The following is a 15,767-nucleotide window of genomic DNA, read 5'->3' on the forward strand; positions in this document are numbered from 1 at the left end:
GCCCGTGTTTCTGGCGAGTCTTCAGACTCGCCAGAAACACAAGTTATGGAGCAGCGGTCTAAAGACCCTGTCTGCCTGCTCTGATGAGGCGGACAGGAATCGCAGAAAATCAACCCGATCGAGTACGATCAGGTTGAGTGACACCCCCTGCTGGCGGCCCATTGGCCGCGAGTCTGCAGGGGGCGGCGTTGCACCAGTAGCTCTTGTGAGCTGCTGGTGCAATGCTAAATACGGAGAGCGTATTGCTCTCCGCATTCAGCAAGGTCTTGCGGACCTGATCCACACTGTTGGATCAGGTCCGCAAGACCTTTGATAAATGGGCCCCATAGGCTTTGTTGGAATTTCAATCTCTTTGTATAAAGTTTAAACCACTGAGGGAGATACACATTGTGTGAGAACAGCCCCAATGATGCAAAAACCACAGCTGTAAGAGACGCATAAGAAAGAAGGTGACCAAAATGGTTACAAAAACTTTACCAGGAACCCCACATAGTGCTGAGGCTTGTGGTTGATGGTTGACACTGCAGCTAAAAGAGTTTGTCTGTTGAGATTCAGGATTATATCTCACGTCTAGAGTAGCCCGCAAGAAGGCAATACAAGAACATAGGGTCAGCTTACTGTTTGGGGGGAGGTTGAATATAGACCACATCCGAAGAACACCATTGCACAGCACCTGCAAACCAAGCAGTTACAGGACAAAATACTTGAGTCACCACAGTCTATGGACAAGGCTGCCTCACAAAACCCTGAGAGAGTATAGTGGTAAGGGCTTTGGTAAAGACCATGGGTGGCTGTGTCTAGTCTGGATGGAAAGGCCACAAACTGAAGATAAGGTGCCTCAACGTCAAGAGTAAACAGCTGAGGAGACTATGTATTCTAGAGTATAGTGCGTAATTATTTGTGGTGGCGACACTAGGATATAAATTTAGCATAGAATAGATGTAGATGCAGCGCTGTGTGAGGTAAATCGGGGGAATGGATACTCTGTTGCACACTTAAATAGGTCAATTGGAAGAAACACTGTAAAACATCTGGTGGCCAACACATAGTAATGTGGCTTGAGCTATACATGAACTTAACTCACTACAGAGAGCCTGGATCTCATAAAAATGTCCCTTTAATAAAGTCCACCTTCAATTCCTATATTTTATAGGTGGGGTTTTGGTGACAATATTTCAATATATATTTTCTATTTTCTTATCTCTGCGATTCCTTGAAGATTAATCTTCCTACTAATTTTATTGCAACTCTCACGGTTTTATTTGTTCCAACTTCAGCTTGGGAGCTCTTGGGAGTATTTGCAATGCTTCCTGGGAACAGAACTTCTCCAACATCCATATGAGACTAAATAGCTTCAAAACCATAACCTGCTGTTCCTCCACTTCTCTCTTGACATATGCTACCTCCCCCTACATCCAGAAATACAAACCTCGGTCATCACAACATCCTGGCATTTCTTCACATACTTCCCGTCTGCTTTCACAATCGTCTGCAGGAACCTCAAGTACTCCACGTGCCGGCCATGCGTCTCAACGCTGTGTACAAAATGCTGCACCACGCGGTCACTGATCTCGTTGCACAGGTGGTAATTGTTCATGAAGATAAGTCTCATGGTCTCTGCTTCCAGCAGCTGAGGGGAAGAAGAGAAATTGGTTAAAAAATATCTGAAATTGTGAAACATTATTTCTCGGTTAAGAAGCTGATTTTGTCACCTTTTGTGATAAACTTTTTAATATTTAAATGAATTAGTTATCGCCAGGGACTGTCTGCTCTGGCAGCTGGGGAATTTGTATAGTTGTGTTATTATCTACCCCTAAACACGGCAGATATCAAACCCAAACATTTTATTTTGTGACTCAGACAGAACAAACCATTTAAAAAAAGTTTACAATGTACTTCTATTATCAAATTTGCTTTGTTCCCAATATATTCTGTGTTGTAGTTGTCTGGAGTACAAATGGATAACATTCTAGCAAAAATGGTGCAATATAGTGCTGCAGACACGTGCACGCTCCTAAGCTTATGTCCCCATATTTCAACAAAAGATACAAAAAAAAAAGGTAAATTTGATAATAGAATCAAATTACAAAGTTGTTTAAATCTACACATTCTTTGGGTTTCAGGTACCTTTAAGTGGCTTTTAAACCAGCGACAAGAAACCAGGAAAGTGTTATTGTGAGTTAGCTGATCAAGAGACAACAAAGCTTTGTTTAGTTCTAAACTATGAATTTGAGGATAAATGATGCTTTCAGCTTTACAGGCAAATGCCAGGAAATCTACTGAATGAACATAGACCGGGTCTCCCAAACAAATGAATGTGTCATACAATGAGATGGAACTATTTATACAACAGTCACTCGTATATTTCACATTATTCTAATCATTTATATAGTGCAGGAACATTCCGAAGCGCTGACATTACCCCTCACGACACAGATTTGTTTCACCCAAAAACCGACTTGTGAACAGAATAAAAATAATAATAAAGATGAGATTCTGTTCTATTCAGAGAGAGAAATGGAAACACAGATATTCACAGCAGTCAAACCATGAACCAGAGGGTCTATGTTCTTTCTAACGGGCAAACTTCCTTATTTTCTTAAAGGGACACGAAACCCATTTTTTTTCTTTCATGATTCCGATAGAGCAGCAATTTTAAGCAATTTTCTAATTTACTCCTATTATCAATTTTTCTTCATTCTTTACAGCACCCTAAACCACATGTAGCCACCAATCAGCAAAAATGGGCCAGCAACAAAGGTTTCATTCCTCTTTTTTTTTTCAAATAAAGATACCAAGAGAATGAAGAAAAATTGATAATAGGAGTAAATTAGAAAGTTTCTTAAAATTGCTGCTCTATCTGAATCATGAAAGAAAACATTTGGGTTTCGTATCCCTTTAATATAGCCGTATACATATAACAGCAACTACTAAATTCACTTACATGTTATTACCAACTCTACTAGATGTCTATTCTATAAATCAACCACCAATTCCTTAAAGCAGTAAACCCCTGAACCTATTACCTTACAACCTAAGCTCATGCCCTCCAGTATTCCTCTTTTAATCTCAGTTTTACTAAACATTGTAACATACACAAAGGTCATTATATCCACTCTCTCTTAGCTCAATGTATCTGGGGAACCACTGGCCAAGTGTTCTTCTCCCATGGGGGCCACTTGAACTGAGTAAGTGCTCCGGAACTAAAAGTGACATTTACCCAAGTACTAGTACATGGTGGGAGTTGTAGCCCACAATAGACACACACACAGTTTTCTATATTTATCTAGTGAGTGAAAAGTGAAGTGATCATATAACAAGTGACATTTATCCAAGCAGTGCATGGTGGGAGTCTACACGGGACTCTTGTCTTTATATTTATCTTGTGAGTGCCTATATAGAACATCAACTAGTTACACCTTTTATAACCCCAAAAGAAACTGACAGCCCAAATTAATGGTTTACCCTTTAAATAAGGGAAGACCAGATGAAACTATCTTGAGGGCCGCATATGGCCCCAGGGCCGGTACTTTGAGACCACTGCTCTAAGCTATATATACTAAGGTCATGATGCCTTTTCTTGTCTTTTTGTGTAATTGTTTAAACGCCTCATTTAAACAGCTTCAAGGTTGTTGTTTTTTTATAAGCTTCTGGAGATCAAATACTTAAGATGATACCTAATATAATATAACTACAGAATTCTATAAAGTGGCAACAATGTTCTATAATACACGTGGATGCTCCGGAGTCTACCTCAGTATATTCCCATCCCATGGTAAATTTCACCTAAGCATACAAAAAGAAAGAGGCACTTATCATAACAGAAATAAATTGAAAAGTTGCTTTTTTTTCATTTAAAGATACATTTTAACTTTCATACCCCTTTAAATATTATTACGAGCTATATTAGCAGTAAGAGTCTTTTTTTAGCAGAAGGGGAGATGATTTGGAGACTCTTGGGTTGTGCCCTATTTTGATATAATAACGGTCTCTCTAGAGGTTTCATTAACAGCACCAGAGAAGGACAAGATGACTGTGTGCGAGAGACTTAGTTATACAGACAGCTGCAACTCCCTCGTCTGCGCCACCGAAACACGTCGACGTGAAGAGCTCTCAGAAGAGATTAATGTGAGTACAGGAAAGTGTTATGTGCAGCATAATCTCAGTATTTTGTACATTGTCTTACCCCTGGATTCAGGAAAAGGTTCAGATTTTTGTGGAGAAGAATTTGATTTTGTTGATTTCCCCGGCAGAAGTTTTGCAGGAAATTGTGAGCTAAGGTCATGATTTCATTCATTTTCTCATCAGTCTAAAAAAACAACAACAACAAAATAACAATAGATTAATTTTATTTCACGGTTACTATATATGTATATATATATATCAGCAAAGTAAGGGAGTCACTCACAGGGTCTTGTAGTGAAGAACAAAGTCTTTATTGACGTTTCGGGGTTGCCCCCGTTTTCAAAATAGGCATTACTACTATTTTGAAAACGGGGGCAACCCCGAAACGTCAATAAAGACTTTGTTCTTCACTACAAGACCCTGTGAGTGACTCCCTTACTTTGCTGATTTGTATTACACTTGGAGAGCACCCAGGGCACCACGGGCCGGTTTTGGGCCTTTACAATTTACCAGGAGTGCTTCTACCATCCTCCTTTGCTATATATATACTGTATATACACGCCAATAACTTAGATTTACTAAGAGCTCCATAAGATGGGGGAAGAGAAACATTTTTTGAGAGGGACCTTAAACACCTTTTACTTACAAGACTTTTACATTACAGATTGTTTGGTAATAAAGCCAAGCTTCGCTAACTGCCTACAGTAGCCAAGTTGTATTTGTAACTGAGGTAGGCAAAACATGCAATACCTTGCAGTATCTCATCACCTCTGCTGAGACCATATAGGGACAGCTATGTAGCAGGGTTACACTTCTGCACTACAATTTCTCAGAACTGGAAAAATTTTCAGAGTTAAATTATTGCAATAGGAAAAAAGTAAATAATGAAAGTATTTTATATATAAGAGTTTTTTAATATCCATAATCTCATTCATAGGAAATGGGATATAAAATATTTAATGGTATTTCGCGTTTACAGTATATGTAGTAAAAATGAGGTGATGTACATTTATTATTTATTTTCTTGTCATTTACATCTGATATTGTTTTTTTCCACTGCCCCCGGAGAGGCTGGAGTAAATACTGCAGAATCCTTAACCTACAACATACTGGTGATTGCTTGAGTGGCGCAGGAGCATCGCTGTCCCTAACTGGGCTTAGATGCTAATAAATACTGCAGCTTGTATAAAATGACTTTAATGTTGCTCAGTCATAATAAAGAGAGACCTTTTCATATGGTATCTGCAGTAGATCCAGCACCACTGAATGTGCCCCCATGTTTTTTAGCAGACGCTGCTGCTGGTTTCGCCCCTTTTTGCTCTGTGAGCACAGCTTGCTCAGACGGATTAAAATCTGAAATACAAAACAGCGCAGACAACATTAGTAATATTATATGCTTGGGGCACAATTACTGAATATCTACAATAAGGAAAACATGCTAGCTCTGTGTATCAGCTGTATATGTGCCGTGCACCAGCTGTATATGTGCCATGTACCAGCTGTATATGTGCCGTGTATGTGCCGTGTCCCAGCTGTATATGTGCCGTGTACCAGCTGTATATGTGCCTTGTACCAGCTGTATATGTGCCGTGTACCAGCTGTATATGTGCCGTGTATGAAACCGTGTACCAGCTGTGTATGTGCCGTGTACCAGCTGTATATGTGCCGTGTACCAGCTGTATATGTGCCGTGTATGTGCCGTGAACCAGCTGTATATGTGCCGTGTATGTGCCGTGTATCAGCTGTGTATGTGTCGTGTACCAGCTGTATATGTGCCGTGTACCAGCTGTATATGTGCAGTGTATGTGCCTTGAACCAGCTGTATATGTGCTGTGTATGTGCCGTGAACCAGCTGTATATGTGCCGTGTATGTGCCGTGTATCAGCTGTATATGTGCCGTGTACCAGCTGTATATGTGCTGTGTATGTGCCATGTACCAGCTGTATATGTGCCGTGTACCAGCTGTATATGTGCAGTGTATGTGCCGTGAACCAGCTGTATATGTGCCGTGTATGTGCTGTGTATCAGCTGTATATGTGCCGTGTATGTGCCATGTACCAGCTGTATATGTGTCGTGTATCAGCTGTATATGTGCCGTGTACCAGCTGTATATGTGCCGTGTACCAGCTGTATATGTGCCGTGTATCAGCTGTATATGTGCCGTGTACCAGCTGTATATGTGTCGTGTACCAGCTGTATATGTGCCGTGTACCAGCTGTATATGTGCCGTGTACCAGCTGTATATGTGCCGTATTTGTGCCGTGTACCAGCTGTGTATGTGCCATGTACAGCTGTATATGTGCCGTGTACCAGCTGTATATGTACCGTGTATGTGCCGTGTATCAGCTGTATATGTGCCGTGTACCAGCTGTATATGTGCGGTGTACCAGCTGTATATGTGCCGTGTATGTGCCGTGTATCAGCTGTATATGTGCAGTGTACCAGCTGTATATGTGCCGTGTATGTGCCGTGTACCAGCTGTGTATGTGCCGTGTACCAGCTGTATATGTGCCGTGTACCAGCTGTATATGTGCCGTGTACCAGCTGTATATGTGCCGTGTATTAGCTGTATATGTGCCGTGTACCAGCTGTATATGTGCCGTGTATGTGCCGTGTACCAGCTGTGTATGTGTCATGTACCAGCTGTGTATGTGCCGTGTACCAGCTGTGTATGTGCCGTGTACCAGCTGTGTATGTGCCGTGTACCAGCTGTGTATGTGCCGTGTACCAGCTGTGTATGTGCCGTGTACCAGCTGTGTATGTGCCGTGTATCAGCTGTATATGTGCCGTGTTTCAGCTGTATATGTGCCGTGTACCAGCTGTATATGTGCCGTGTACCAGCTGTATATGTGCCGTGTACCAGCTGTATATGTGCCGTGTACCAGCTGTATATGTGCCGTGTATCAGCTGTATATGTGCCATGTACCAGCTGTATATGTGCCGTGTACCAGCTGTATATGTGCCGTGTACCAGCTGTATATGTGCCGTGTATGTGCCGTGTACCAGCTGTGTATGTGCCGTGTACCAGCTGTATATGTGCCGTGTACCAGCTGTATATGTGCCGTGTATGTGCCGTGTATCAGCTGTATATGTGCCGTGTACCAGCTGTATATGTGCCGTGTACCAGCTGTATATGTGCCGTGTATGTGCCGTGTATCAGCTGTATATGTGCCGTGTACCAGCTGTATATGTGCCGTGTACCAGCTGTATATGTGCCGTGTATGTGCCGTGTACCAGCTGTGTATGTGCCGTGTACCAGCTGTATATGTGCCGTGTACCAGCTGTATATGTGCCGTGTACCAGCTGTATATGTGCCGTGTACCAGCTGTATATGTGCCGTGTATGAAACCGTGTACCAGCTGTGTATGTGCCGTGTACCAGCTGTATATGTGCCGTGTACCAGCTGTATATGTGCCGTGTATGTGCCGTGAACCAGCTGTATATGTGCCGTGTATCAGCTGTGTATGTGCCGTGTACCAGCTGTATATGTGCTGTGTACCAGCTGTATATGTGCAGTGTATGTGCCGTTTACCAGCTGTATATGTGCCGTGTACCAGCTGTATATGTGCCGTGTATGAAACCGTGTACCAGCTGTGTATGTGTCGTGTACCAGCTGTATATGTGCCGTGTACCAGCTGTATATGTGCCGTGTATGTGCCGTGAACCAGCTGTATATGTGCCGTGTATGTGCTGTGTATCAGCTGTGTATGTGCCGTGTAGCAGCTGTATATGTGCCGTGTACCAGCTGTATATGTGCAGTGTATGTGCCGTGAACCAGCTGTATATGTGCCGTGTATGTGCCGTGAACCAGCTGTATATGTGCCGTGTATGTGCCGTGTATCAGCTGTATATGTGCCGTGTACCAGCTGTATATGTGCCGTGTATGTGCCATGTACCAGCTGTATATGTGCCGTGTATGTGCTGTGTATCAGCTGTGTATGTGCCGTGTAGCAGCTGTATATGTGCCGTGTACCAGCTGTATATGTGCCGTGTATGTGCCGTGTACCAGCTGTGTATGTGCCGTGTACCAGCTGTATATGTGCCGTGTACCAGCTGTATATGTGCCGTGTATGTGCCGTGTATCAGCTGTATATGTGCCGTGTACCAGCTGTATATGTGTCGTGTACCAGCTGTATATGTGCCGTGTATGTGCCGTGTATCAGCTGTATATGTGCCGTGTACCAGCTGTATATGTGCCGTGTACCAGCTGTATATGTGCCGTGTATGTGCCGTGTACCAGCTGTGTATGTGCCGTGTACCAGCTGTATATGTGCCGTGTACCAGCTGTATATGTGCCGTGTACCAGCTGTATATGTTTTGTGTACCAGCTGTATATGTGCCGTGTATGAAACCGTGTACCAGCTGTGTATGTGCCGTGTACCAGCTGTATATGTGCCGTGTACCAGCTGTATATGTGCCGTGTATGTGCCGTGAACCAGCTGTATATGTGCCGTGTATCAGCTGTGTATGTGCCGTGTACCAGCTGTATATGTGCTGTGTACCAGCTGTATATGTGCAGTGTATGTGCCGTTTACCAGCTGTATATGTGCCGTGTACCAGCTGTATATGTGCCGTGTATGAAACCGTGTACCAGCTGTGTATGTGCCGTGTACCAGCTGTATATGTGCCGTGTACCAGCTGTATATGTGCCGTGTATGTGCCGTGTACCAGCTGTATATGTGCCGTGTATGTGCCGTGAACCAGCTGTATATGTGCCGTGTATGTGCCGTGTATCAGCTGTGTATGTGCCGTGTAGCAGCTGTATATGTGCCGTGTACCAGCTGTATATGTGCAGTGTATGTGCCGTGAACCAGCTGTATATGTGCCGTGTATGTGCCGTGAACCAGCTGTATATGTGCCGTGTATGTGCCGTGTATCAGCTGTATATGTGCCGTGTACCAGCTGTATATGTGCCGTGTATGTGCCATGTACCAGCTGTATATGTGCCGTGTGCCAGCTGTATATGTGCATAGTATGTGCCGTGAACCAGCTGTATATGTGCCGTGTATGTGCCGTGTATCAGCTGTATATGTGCCGTGTACCAGCTGTATATATGCCGTGTATGTGCCATGTACCAGCTGTATATGTGCCGTGTATCAGCTGTATATGTGCCGTGTACCAGCTGTATATGTGCCGTGTATCAGCTGTATATGTGCCGTGTATCAGCTGTATATGTGCCGTGTACCAGCTGTATATGTGTCGTGTACCAGCTGTATATGTGCCGTGTATGTGCTGTGTACCATCTGTATATGTGCAGTGTATCAGCTGTATATGTGCTGTGTACCAGCTGTATATGTGCTGTGTACTAGCTGTATATGTGCCGTGTATGTGCTGTGTACCAGCAGTATATGTGCAGTGTATGTGCCGTGAACCAGCTGTATATGTGCCGTGTATGTGCCGTGTATCAGCTGTATATGTGCCGTGTACCAGTTGTATATGTGCCGTGTATCAGCTGCATATGTGCCGTGTATGTGCCGTGTATCAGCTGTATATGTGCAGTGTACCAGCTGTATATGTGCCGTGTATGTGCCGTGTACCAGCTGTGTATGTGCCGTGTACCAGCTGTATATGTGCCGTGTACCAGCTGTATATGTGCCGTGTACCAGCTGTATATGTGCCGTGTATCAGCTGTATATGTGCCGTGTACCAGCTGTATATGTGCCGTGTATGTGCCGTGTACCAGCTGTGTATGTGTCATGTACCAGCTGTGTATGTGCCGTGTACCAGCTGTGTATGTGCCATGTACCAGCTGTGTATGTGCCATGTACCAGCTGTGTATGTGCCGTGTATCAGCTGTATATGTGCCGTGTATCAGCTGTATATGTGCCGTGTACCAGCTGTATATGTGCCGTGTACCAGCTGTGTATGTGCCGTGTACCAGCTGTATATGTGCCGTGTAACAGCTGTATATGTGCCGTGTACCACCTGTATATGTGCCGTGTACCAGCTGTATATGTGCCGTGTACCAGCTGTATATGTGCCGTGTACCAGCTGTATATGTGCCGTGTATCAGCTGTATATGTGCCGTGTATCAGCTGTATATGTGCCGTGTACCAGCTGTATATGTGCCGTGTACCAGCTGTATATGTGCCGTGTACCAGCTGTATATGTGCCGTGTATGTGCCGTGTACCAGCTGTGTATGTGCCGTGTACCAGCTGTATATGTGCCGTGTATCAGCTGTATATGTGCCGTGTATGTGCCGTGTATCAGCTGTATATGTGCCGTGTACCAGCTGTATATGTGCCGTGTACCAGCTGTATATGTGCCGTGTATCAGCTGTATATGTGCCGTGTACCAGCTGTATATGTGCCGTGTACCAGCTGTATATGTGCCGTATATGTGCCGTGTACCAGCTGTGTATGTGCCGTGTACCAGCTGTATATGTGCCGTGTACCAGCTGTATATGTGCCGTGTACCAGCTGTATATGTGCCGTGTACCAGCTGTATATGTGCCGTGTATGAAACCGTATACCAGCTGTGTATGTGCCGTGTACCAGCTGTATATGTGCCGTGTACCAGCTGTGTATGTGCCGTGTACCAGCTGTATATGTGCCGTGTATGTGCCGTGAACCAGCTGTATATGTGCCGTGTATGTGCCGTGTATCAGCTGTGTATGTGCCGTGTACCAGCTGTATATGTGCTGTGTACCAGCTGTATATGTGCAGTGTATGTGCCGTTTACCAGCTGTATATGTGCCGTGTACCAGCTGTATATGTGCCGTGTATGAAACCGTGTACCAGCTGTGTATGTGCCGTGTACCAGCTGTATATGTGCCGTGTACCAGCTGTATATGTGCCGTGTATGTGCCGTGAACCAGCTGTATATGTGCCGTGTATGTGCTGTGTATCAGCTGTGTATGTGCCGTGTACCAGCTGTATATGTGCCGTGTACCAGCTGTATATGTGCAGTGTATGTGCCGTGAACCAGCTGTATATGTGCCGTGTATGTGCCGTGAACCAGCTGTATATGTGCCGTGTATCAGCTGTATATGTGCCGTGTACCAGCTGTATATGTGCCGTGTATGTGCCATGTACCAGCTGTATATGTGCCGTGTGCCAGCTGTATATGTGCAGTGTATGTGCCGTGAACCAGCTGTATATGTGCCGTGTATGTGCCGTGTATCAGCTGTATATGTGCCGTGTACCAGCTGTATATGTGCCGTGTATGTGCCATGTACCAGCTGTATATGTGCCGTGTATCAGCTGTATATGTGCCGTGTACCAGCTGTATATGTGCCGTGTACCAGCTGTACATGTGCCGTGTACCAGCTGTATATGTGCCGTGTATCAGCTGTATATGTGCTGTGTATCAGCTGTATATGTGCCGTGTACCAGCTGTATATGTGCCGTGTACCAGCTGTATATGTGCCGTGTACCAGCTGTATATGTGCCGTGTACCAGCTGTATATGTGCCGTGTATGTGCTGTGTACCATCTGTATATGTGCAGTGTATCAGCTGTATATGTGCCGTGTACCAGCTGTATATGTGCTGTGTACTAGCTGTATATGTGCCGTGTATGTGCTGTGTACCAGCTGTATATGTGCCGTGTACCAGCAGTATATGTGCAGTGTATGTGCCGTGAACCAGCTGTATATGTGCCGTGTATGTGCCGTGTATCAGCTGTATATGTGCCGTGTACCAGTTGTATATGTGCCGTGTACCAGCTGTATATGTGCCGTGTATCAGCTGCATATGTGCACTGTACCAGCTGCATATGTGCCGTGTACAAGCTGTATATGTGCCGTGTATCAGCTGTATATGTGCCGTGTATCAGCTGTATATGTGCCGTGTACCAGCTGTATATGTGCCGTGTATGTGCCGTGTATCAGCTGTATATGTGCCGTGTACCAGCTGTATATGTGCCGTGTATGTGCCATGTACCAGCTGTATATGTGCCGTGTATCAGCTGTATATGTGCCGTGTACCAGCTGTATATGTGCCGTGTATCAGCTGTATATGTGCCGTGTATCAGCTGTATATGTGCCGTGTACCAGCTGTATATGTGTCGTGTACCAGCTGTATATGTGCCGTGTACCAGCTGTATATGTGCCGTGTATGTGCTGTGTACCATCTGTATATGTGCAGTGTATCAGCTGTATATGTGCCATGTACCAGCTGTATATGTGCCGTGTACTAGCTGTATATGTGCCGTGTACTAGCTGTATATGTGCCGTGTATGTGCTGTGTACCAGCTGTATATGTGCCGTGTACCAGCAGTATATGTGCAGTGTATGTGCCGTGAACCAGCTGTATATGTGCCGTGTATGTGCCGTGTATCAGCTGTATATGTGCCGTGTACCAGTTGTATATGTGCCGTGTATCAGCTGCATATGTGCCGTGTATGTGCCGTGTATCAGCTGTATATGTGCAGTGTACCAGCTGTATATGTGCCGTGTATGTGCCGTGTACCAGCTGTGTATGTGCCGTGTACCAGCTGTATATGTGCCGTGTACCAGCTGTATATGTGCCGTGTACCAGCTGTATATGTGCCGTGTACCAGCTGTATATGTGCCGTGTATGTGCCGTGTACCAGCTGTGTATGTGTCGTGTACCAGCTGTGTATGTGCCGTGTACCAGCTGTGTATGTGCCGTGTATCAGCTGTATATGTGCCGTGTATCAGCTGTATATGTGCCGTGTACCAGCTGTATATGTGCCGTGTATGTGCCGTGTACCAGCTGTGTATGTGCCGTGTACCAGCTGTATATGTGCCGTGTACCAGCTGTATATGTGCCGTGTACCAGCTGTATATGTGCCGTGTACCAGCTGTATATGTGCCGTGTATCAGCTATATATGTGCCGTGTATCAGCTGTATATGTGCCGTGTACCAGCTGTATATGTGCCGTGTACCAGCTGTATATGTGCCGTGTATGTGCCGTGTACCAGCTGTGTATGTGCCGTGTACCAGCTGTATATGTGCCGTGTACCAGCTGTATATGTGCCGTGTATCAGCTGTATATGTGCCGTGTATGTGCCGTGTATCAGCTGTATATGTGCCGTGTACCAGCTGTATATGTGCCGTGTACCAGTTGTATATGTGCCGTATATGTGCCGTGTATCAGCTGTATATGTGCCGTGTACCAGCTGTATATGTGCCGTGTACCAGCTGTATATGTGCCGTGTATGTGCCGTGTACCAGCTGTGTATGTGCCGTGTACCAGCTGTATATGTGCCGTGTACCAGCTGTATATGTGCCGTGTACCAGCTGTATATGTGCCGTGTACCAGCTGTATATGTGCCGTGTATGAAACCGTGTACCAGCTGTGTATGTGCCGTGTACCAGCTGTATATGTGCCGTGTACCAGCTGTATATGTGCCGTGTATGTGCCGTGAACCAGCTGTATATGTGCCGTGTATGAGCCGTGTATCAGCTGTGTATGTGCCGTGTACCAGCTGTATATGTGCTGTGTACCAGCTGTATATGTGCTGTGTACCAGCTGTATATGTGCAGTGTATGTGCCGTTTACCAGCTGTATATGTGCCGTGTACCAGCTGTATATGTGCCGTGTATGAAACCGTGTACCAGCTGTGTATGTGCCGTGTACCAGCTGTATATGTGCCGTGTACCAGCTGTATATGTGCCGTGTATTTGCCGTGAACCAGCTGTATATGTGCCGTGTATGTGCTGTGTATCAGCTAAGTATGTGCCGTGTACCAGCTGTATATGTGCCGTGTACCAGCTGTATATGTGCAGTGTATGTGCCGTGAACCAGCTGTATATGTGCCGTGAACCAGCTGTATATGTGCCGTGTATGTGCCGTGTATCAGCTGTATATGTGCCGTGTACCAGCTGTATATGTGCCGTGTATGTGCCATGTACCAGCTGTATATGTGCCGTGTGCCAGCTGTATATGTGCAGTGTATGTGCCGTGAACCAGCTGTATATGTGCCGTGTATGTGCCGTGTATCAGCTGTATATGTGCCGTGTACCAGCTGTATATGTGCCGTGTATGTGCCATGTACCAGCTGTATATGTGCCGTGTATCAGCTGTATATGTGCCGTGTACCAGCTGTATATGTGCCGTGTACCAGCTGTATATGTGCCGTGTATCAGCTGTATATGTGCCGTGTATCAGCTGTATATGTGCCGTGTACCAGCTGTATATGTGTCGTGTACCAGCTGTATATGTGCCGTGTACCAGCTGTATATGTGCCGTGTATGTGCTGTGTACCATCTGTATATGTGCAGTGTATCAGCTGTATATGTGCCGTGTACCAGCTGTATATGTGCTGTGTACTAGCTGTATATGTGCTGTGTATGTGCTGTGTACCAGCTGTATATGTGCCGTGTACCTGCAGTATATGTGCAGTGTATGTGCCGTGAACCAGCTGTATATGTGCCGTGTATGTGCCGTGTATCAGCTGTATATGTGCCGTGTACCAGTTGTATATGTGCCGTGTACCAGCTGTATATGTGCCGTATATCAGCTGCATATGTGCACTGTACCAGCTGCATATGTGCCGTGTACAAGCTGTATATGTGCCGTGTATCAGCTGTATATGTGCCGTGTATCAGCTGTATATGTGCCGTGTATCAGCTGTATATGTGCCGTGTATCAGCTGTATATGTGCCGTGTATCAGCTGTATATGTGCCGTGTATCAGCTGTATATGTGCTGTGTACCAGCTGTATATGTGCCGTGTATGTGCCGTGTATCAGCTGTATATGTGCCGTGTATGTGCCGTGTATCAGCTGTGTATGTGCCGTGTACCAGCTGTATATGTGCTGTGTACCAGCTGTATATGTGCAGTGTATGTGCCGTTTACCAGCTGTATATGTGCCGTGTACCAGCTGTATATGTGCCGTGTATGAAACCGTGTACCAGCTGTGTATGTGCCGTGTACCAGCTGTATATGTGCCGTGTACCAGCTGTATATGTGCCGTGTATGTGCCGTGAACCAGCTGTATATGTGCCGTGTATGTGCTGTGTATCAGCTGTGTATGTGCCGTGTACCAGCTGTATATGTGCCGTGTACCAGCTGTATATGTGCAGTGTATGTGCCGTGAACCAGCTGTATATGTGCCGTGTATGTGCCGTGAACCAGCTGTATATGTGCCGTGTATCAGCTGTATATGTGCCGTGTACCAGCTGTATATGTGCCGTGTATGTGCCATGTACCAGCTGTATATGTGCCGTGTGCCAGCTGTATATGTGCAGTGTATGTGCCGTGAACCAGCTGTATATGTGCCGTGTATGTGCCGTGTATCAGCTGTATATGTGCCGTGTACCAGCTGTATATGTGCCGTGTATGTGCCATGTACCAGCTGTATATGTGCCGTGTATCAGCTGTATATGTGCCGTGTACCAGCTGTATATGTGCCGTGTACCAGCTGTACATGTGCCGTGTACCAGCTGTATATGTGCCGTGTATCAGCTGTATATGTGCTGTGTATCAGCTGTATATGTGCCGTGTACCAGCTGTATATGTGCCGTGTACCAGCTGTATATGTGCCGTGTACCAGCTGTATATGTGCCGTGTACCAGCTGTATATGTGCCGTGTATGTGCTGTGTACCATCTGTATATGTGCAGTGTATCAGCTGTATATGTGCCGTGTACCAGCTGTATATGTGCTGTGTACTAGCTGTATATGTGCCGTGTATGTGCTGTGTACCAGCTGTATATGTGCCGTGTACCAGCAG

The 15,767-nt window shown here is 45.4% G+C and overlaps 1 protein-coding gene across 1 annotated transcript in view; it reads right to left on the bottom strand.

Moving 5' to 3' along the window:
• Positions 1-15,767, bottom strand: part of ITPR2 (inositol 1,4,5-trisphosphate receptor type 2) — a 920,836-nt gene that overhangs the window by 676,854 nt on the left and 228,215 nt on the right. Inside the window, exons 20-22 of the mRNA XM_053719707.1 lie at positions 5,353-5,478; positions 4,187-4,309; positions 1,430-1,630 (exon numbers count right to left, since the gene is read on the bottom strand). Of these exons, the coding sequence (XP_053575682.1) occupies positions 1,430-1,630; positions 4,187-4,309; positions 5,353-5,478 (450 nt within the window). The remainder of the gene's footprint in view (positions 1-1,429; positions 1,631-4,186; positions 4,310-5,352; positions 5,479-15,767) is intronic.

The sequence above is a fragment of the Bombina bombina genome, chromosome 6 (genome assembly GCF_027579735.1).
Source record: "Bombina bombina isolate aBomBom1 chromosome 6, aBomBom1.pri, whole genome shotgun sequence".
Classification (NCBI taxonomy): Eukaryota; Metazoa; Chordata; class Amphibia; order Anura; family Bombinatoridae; genus Bombina; species Bombina bombina.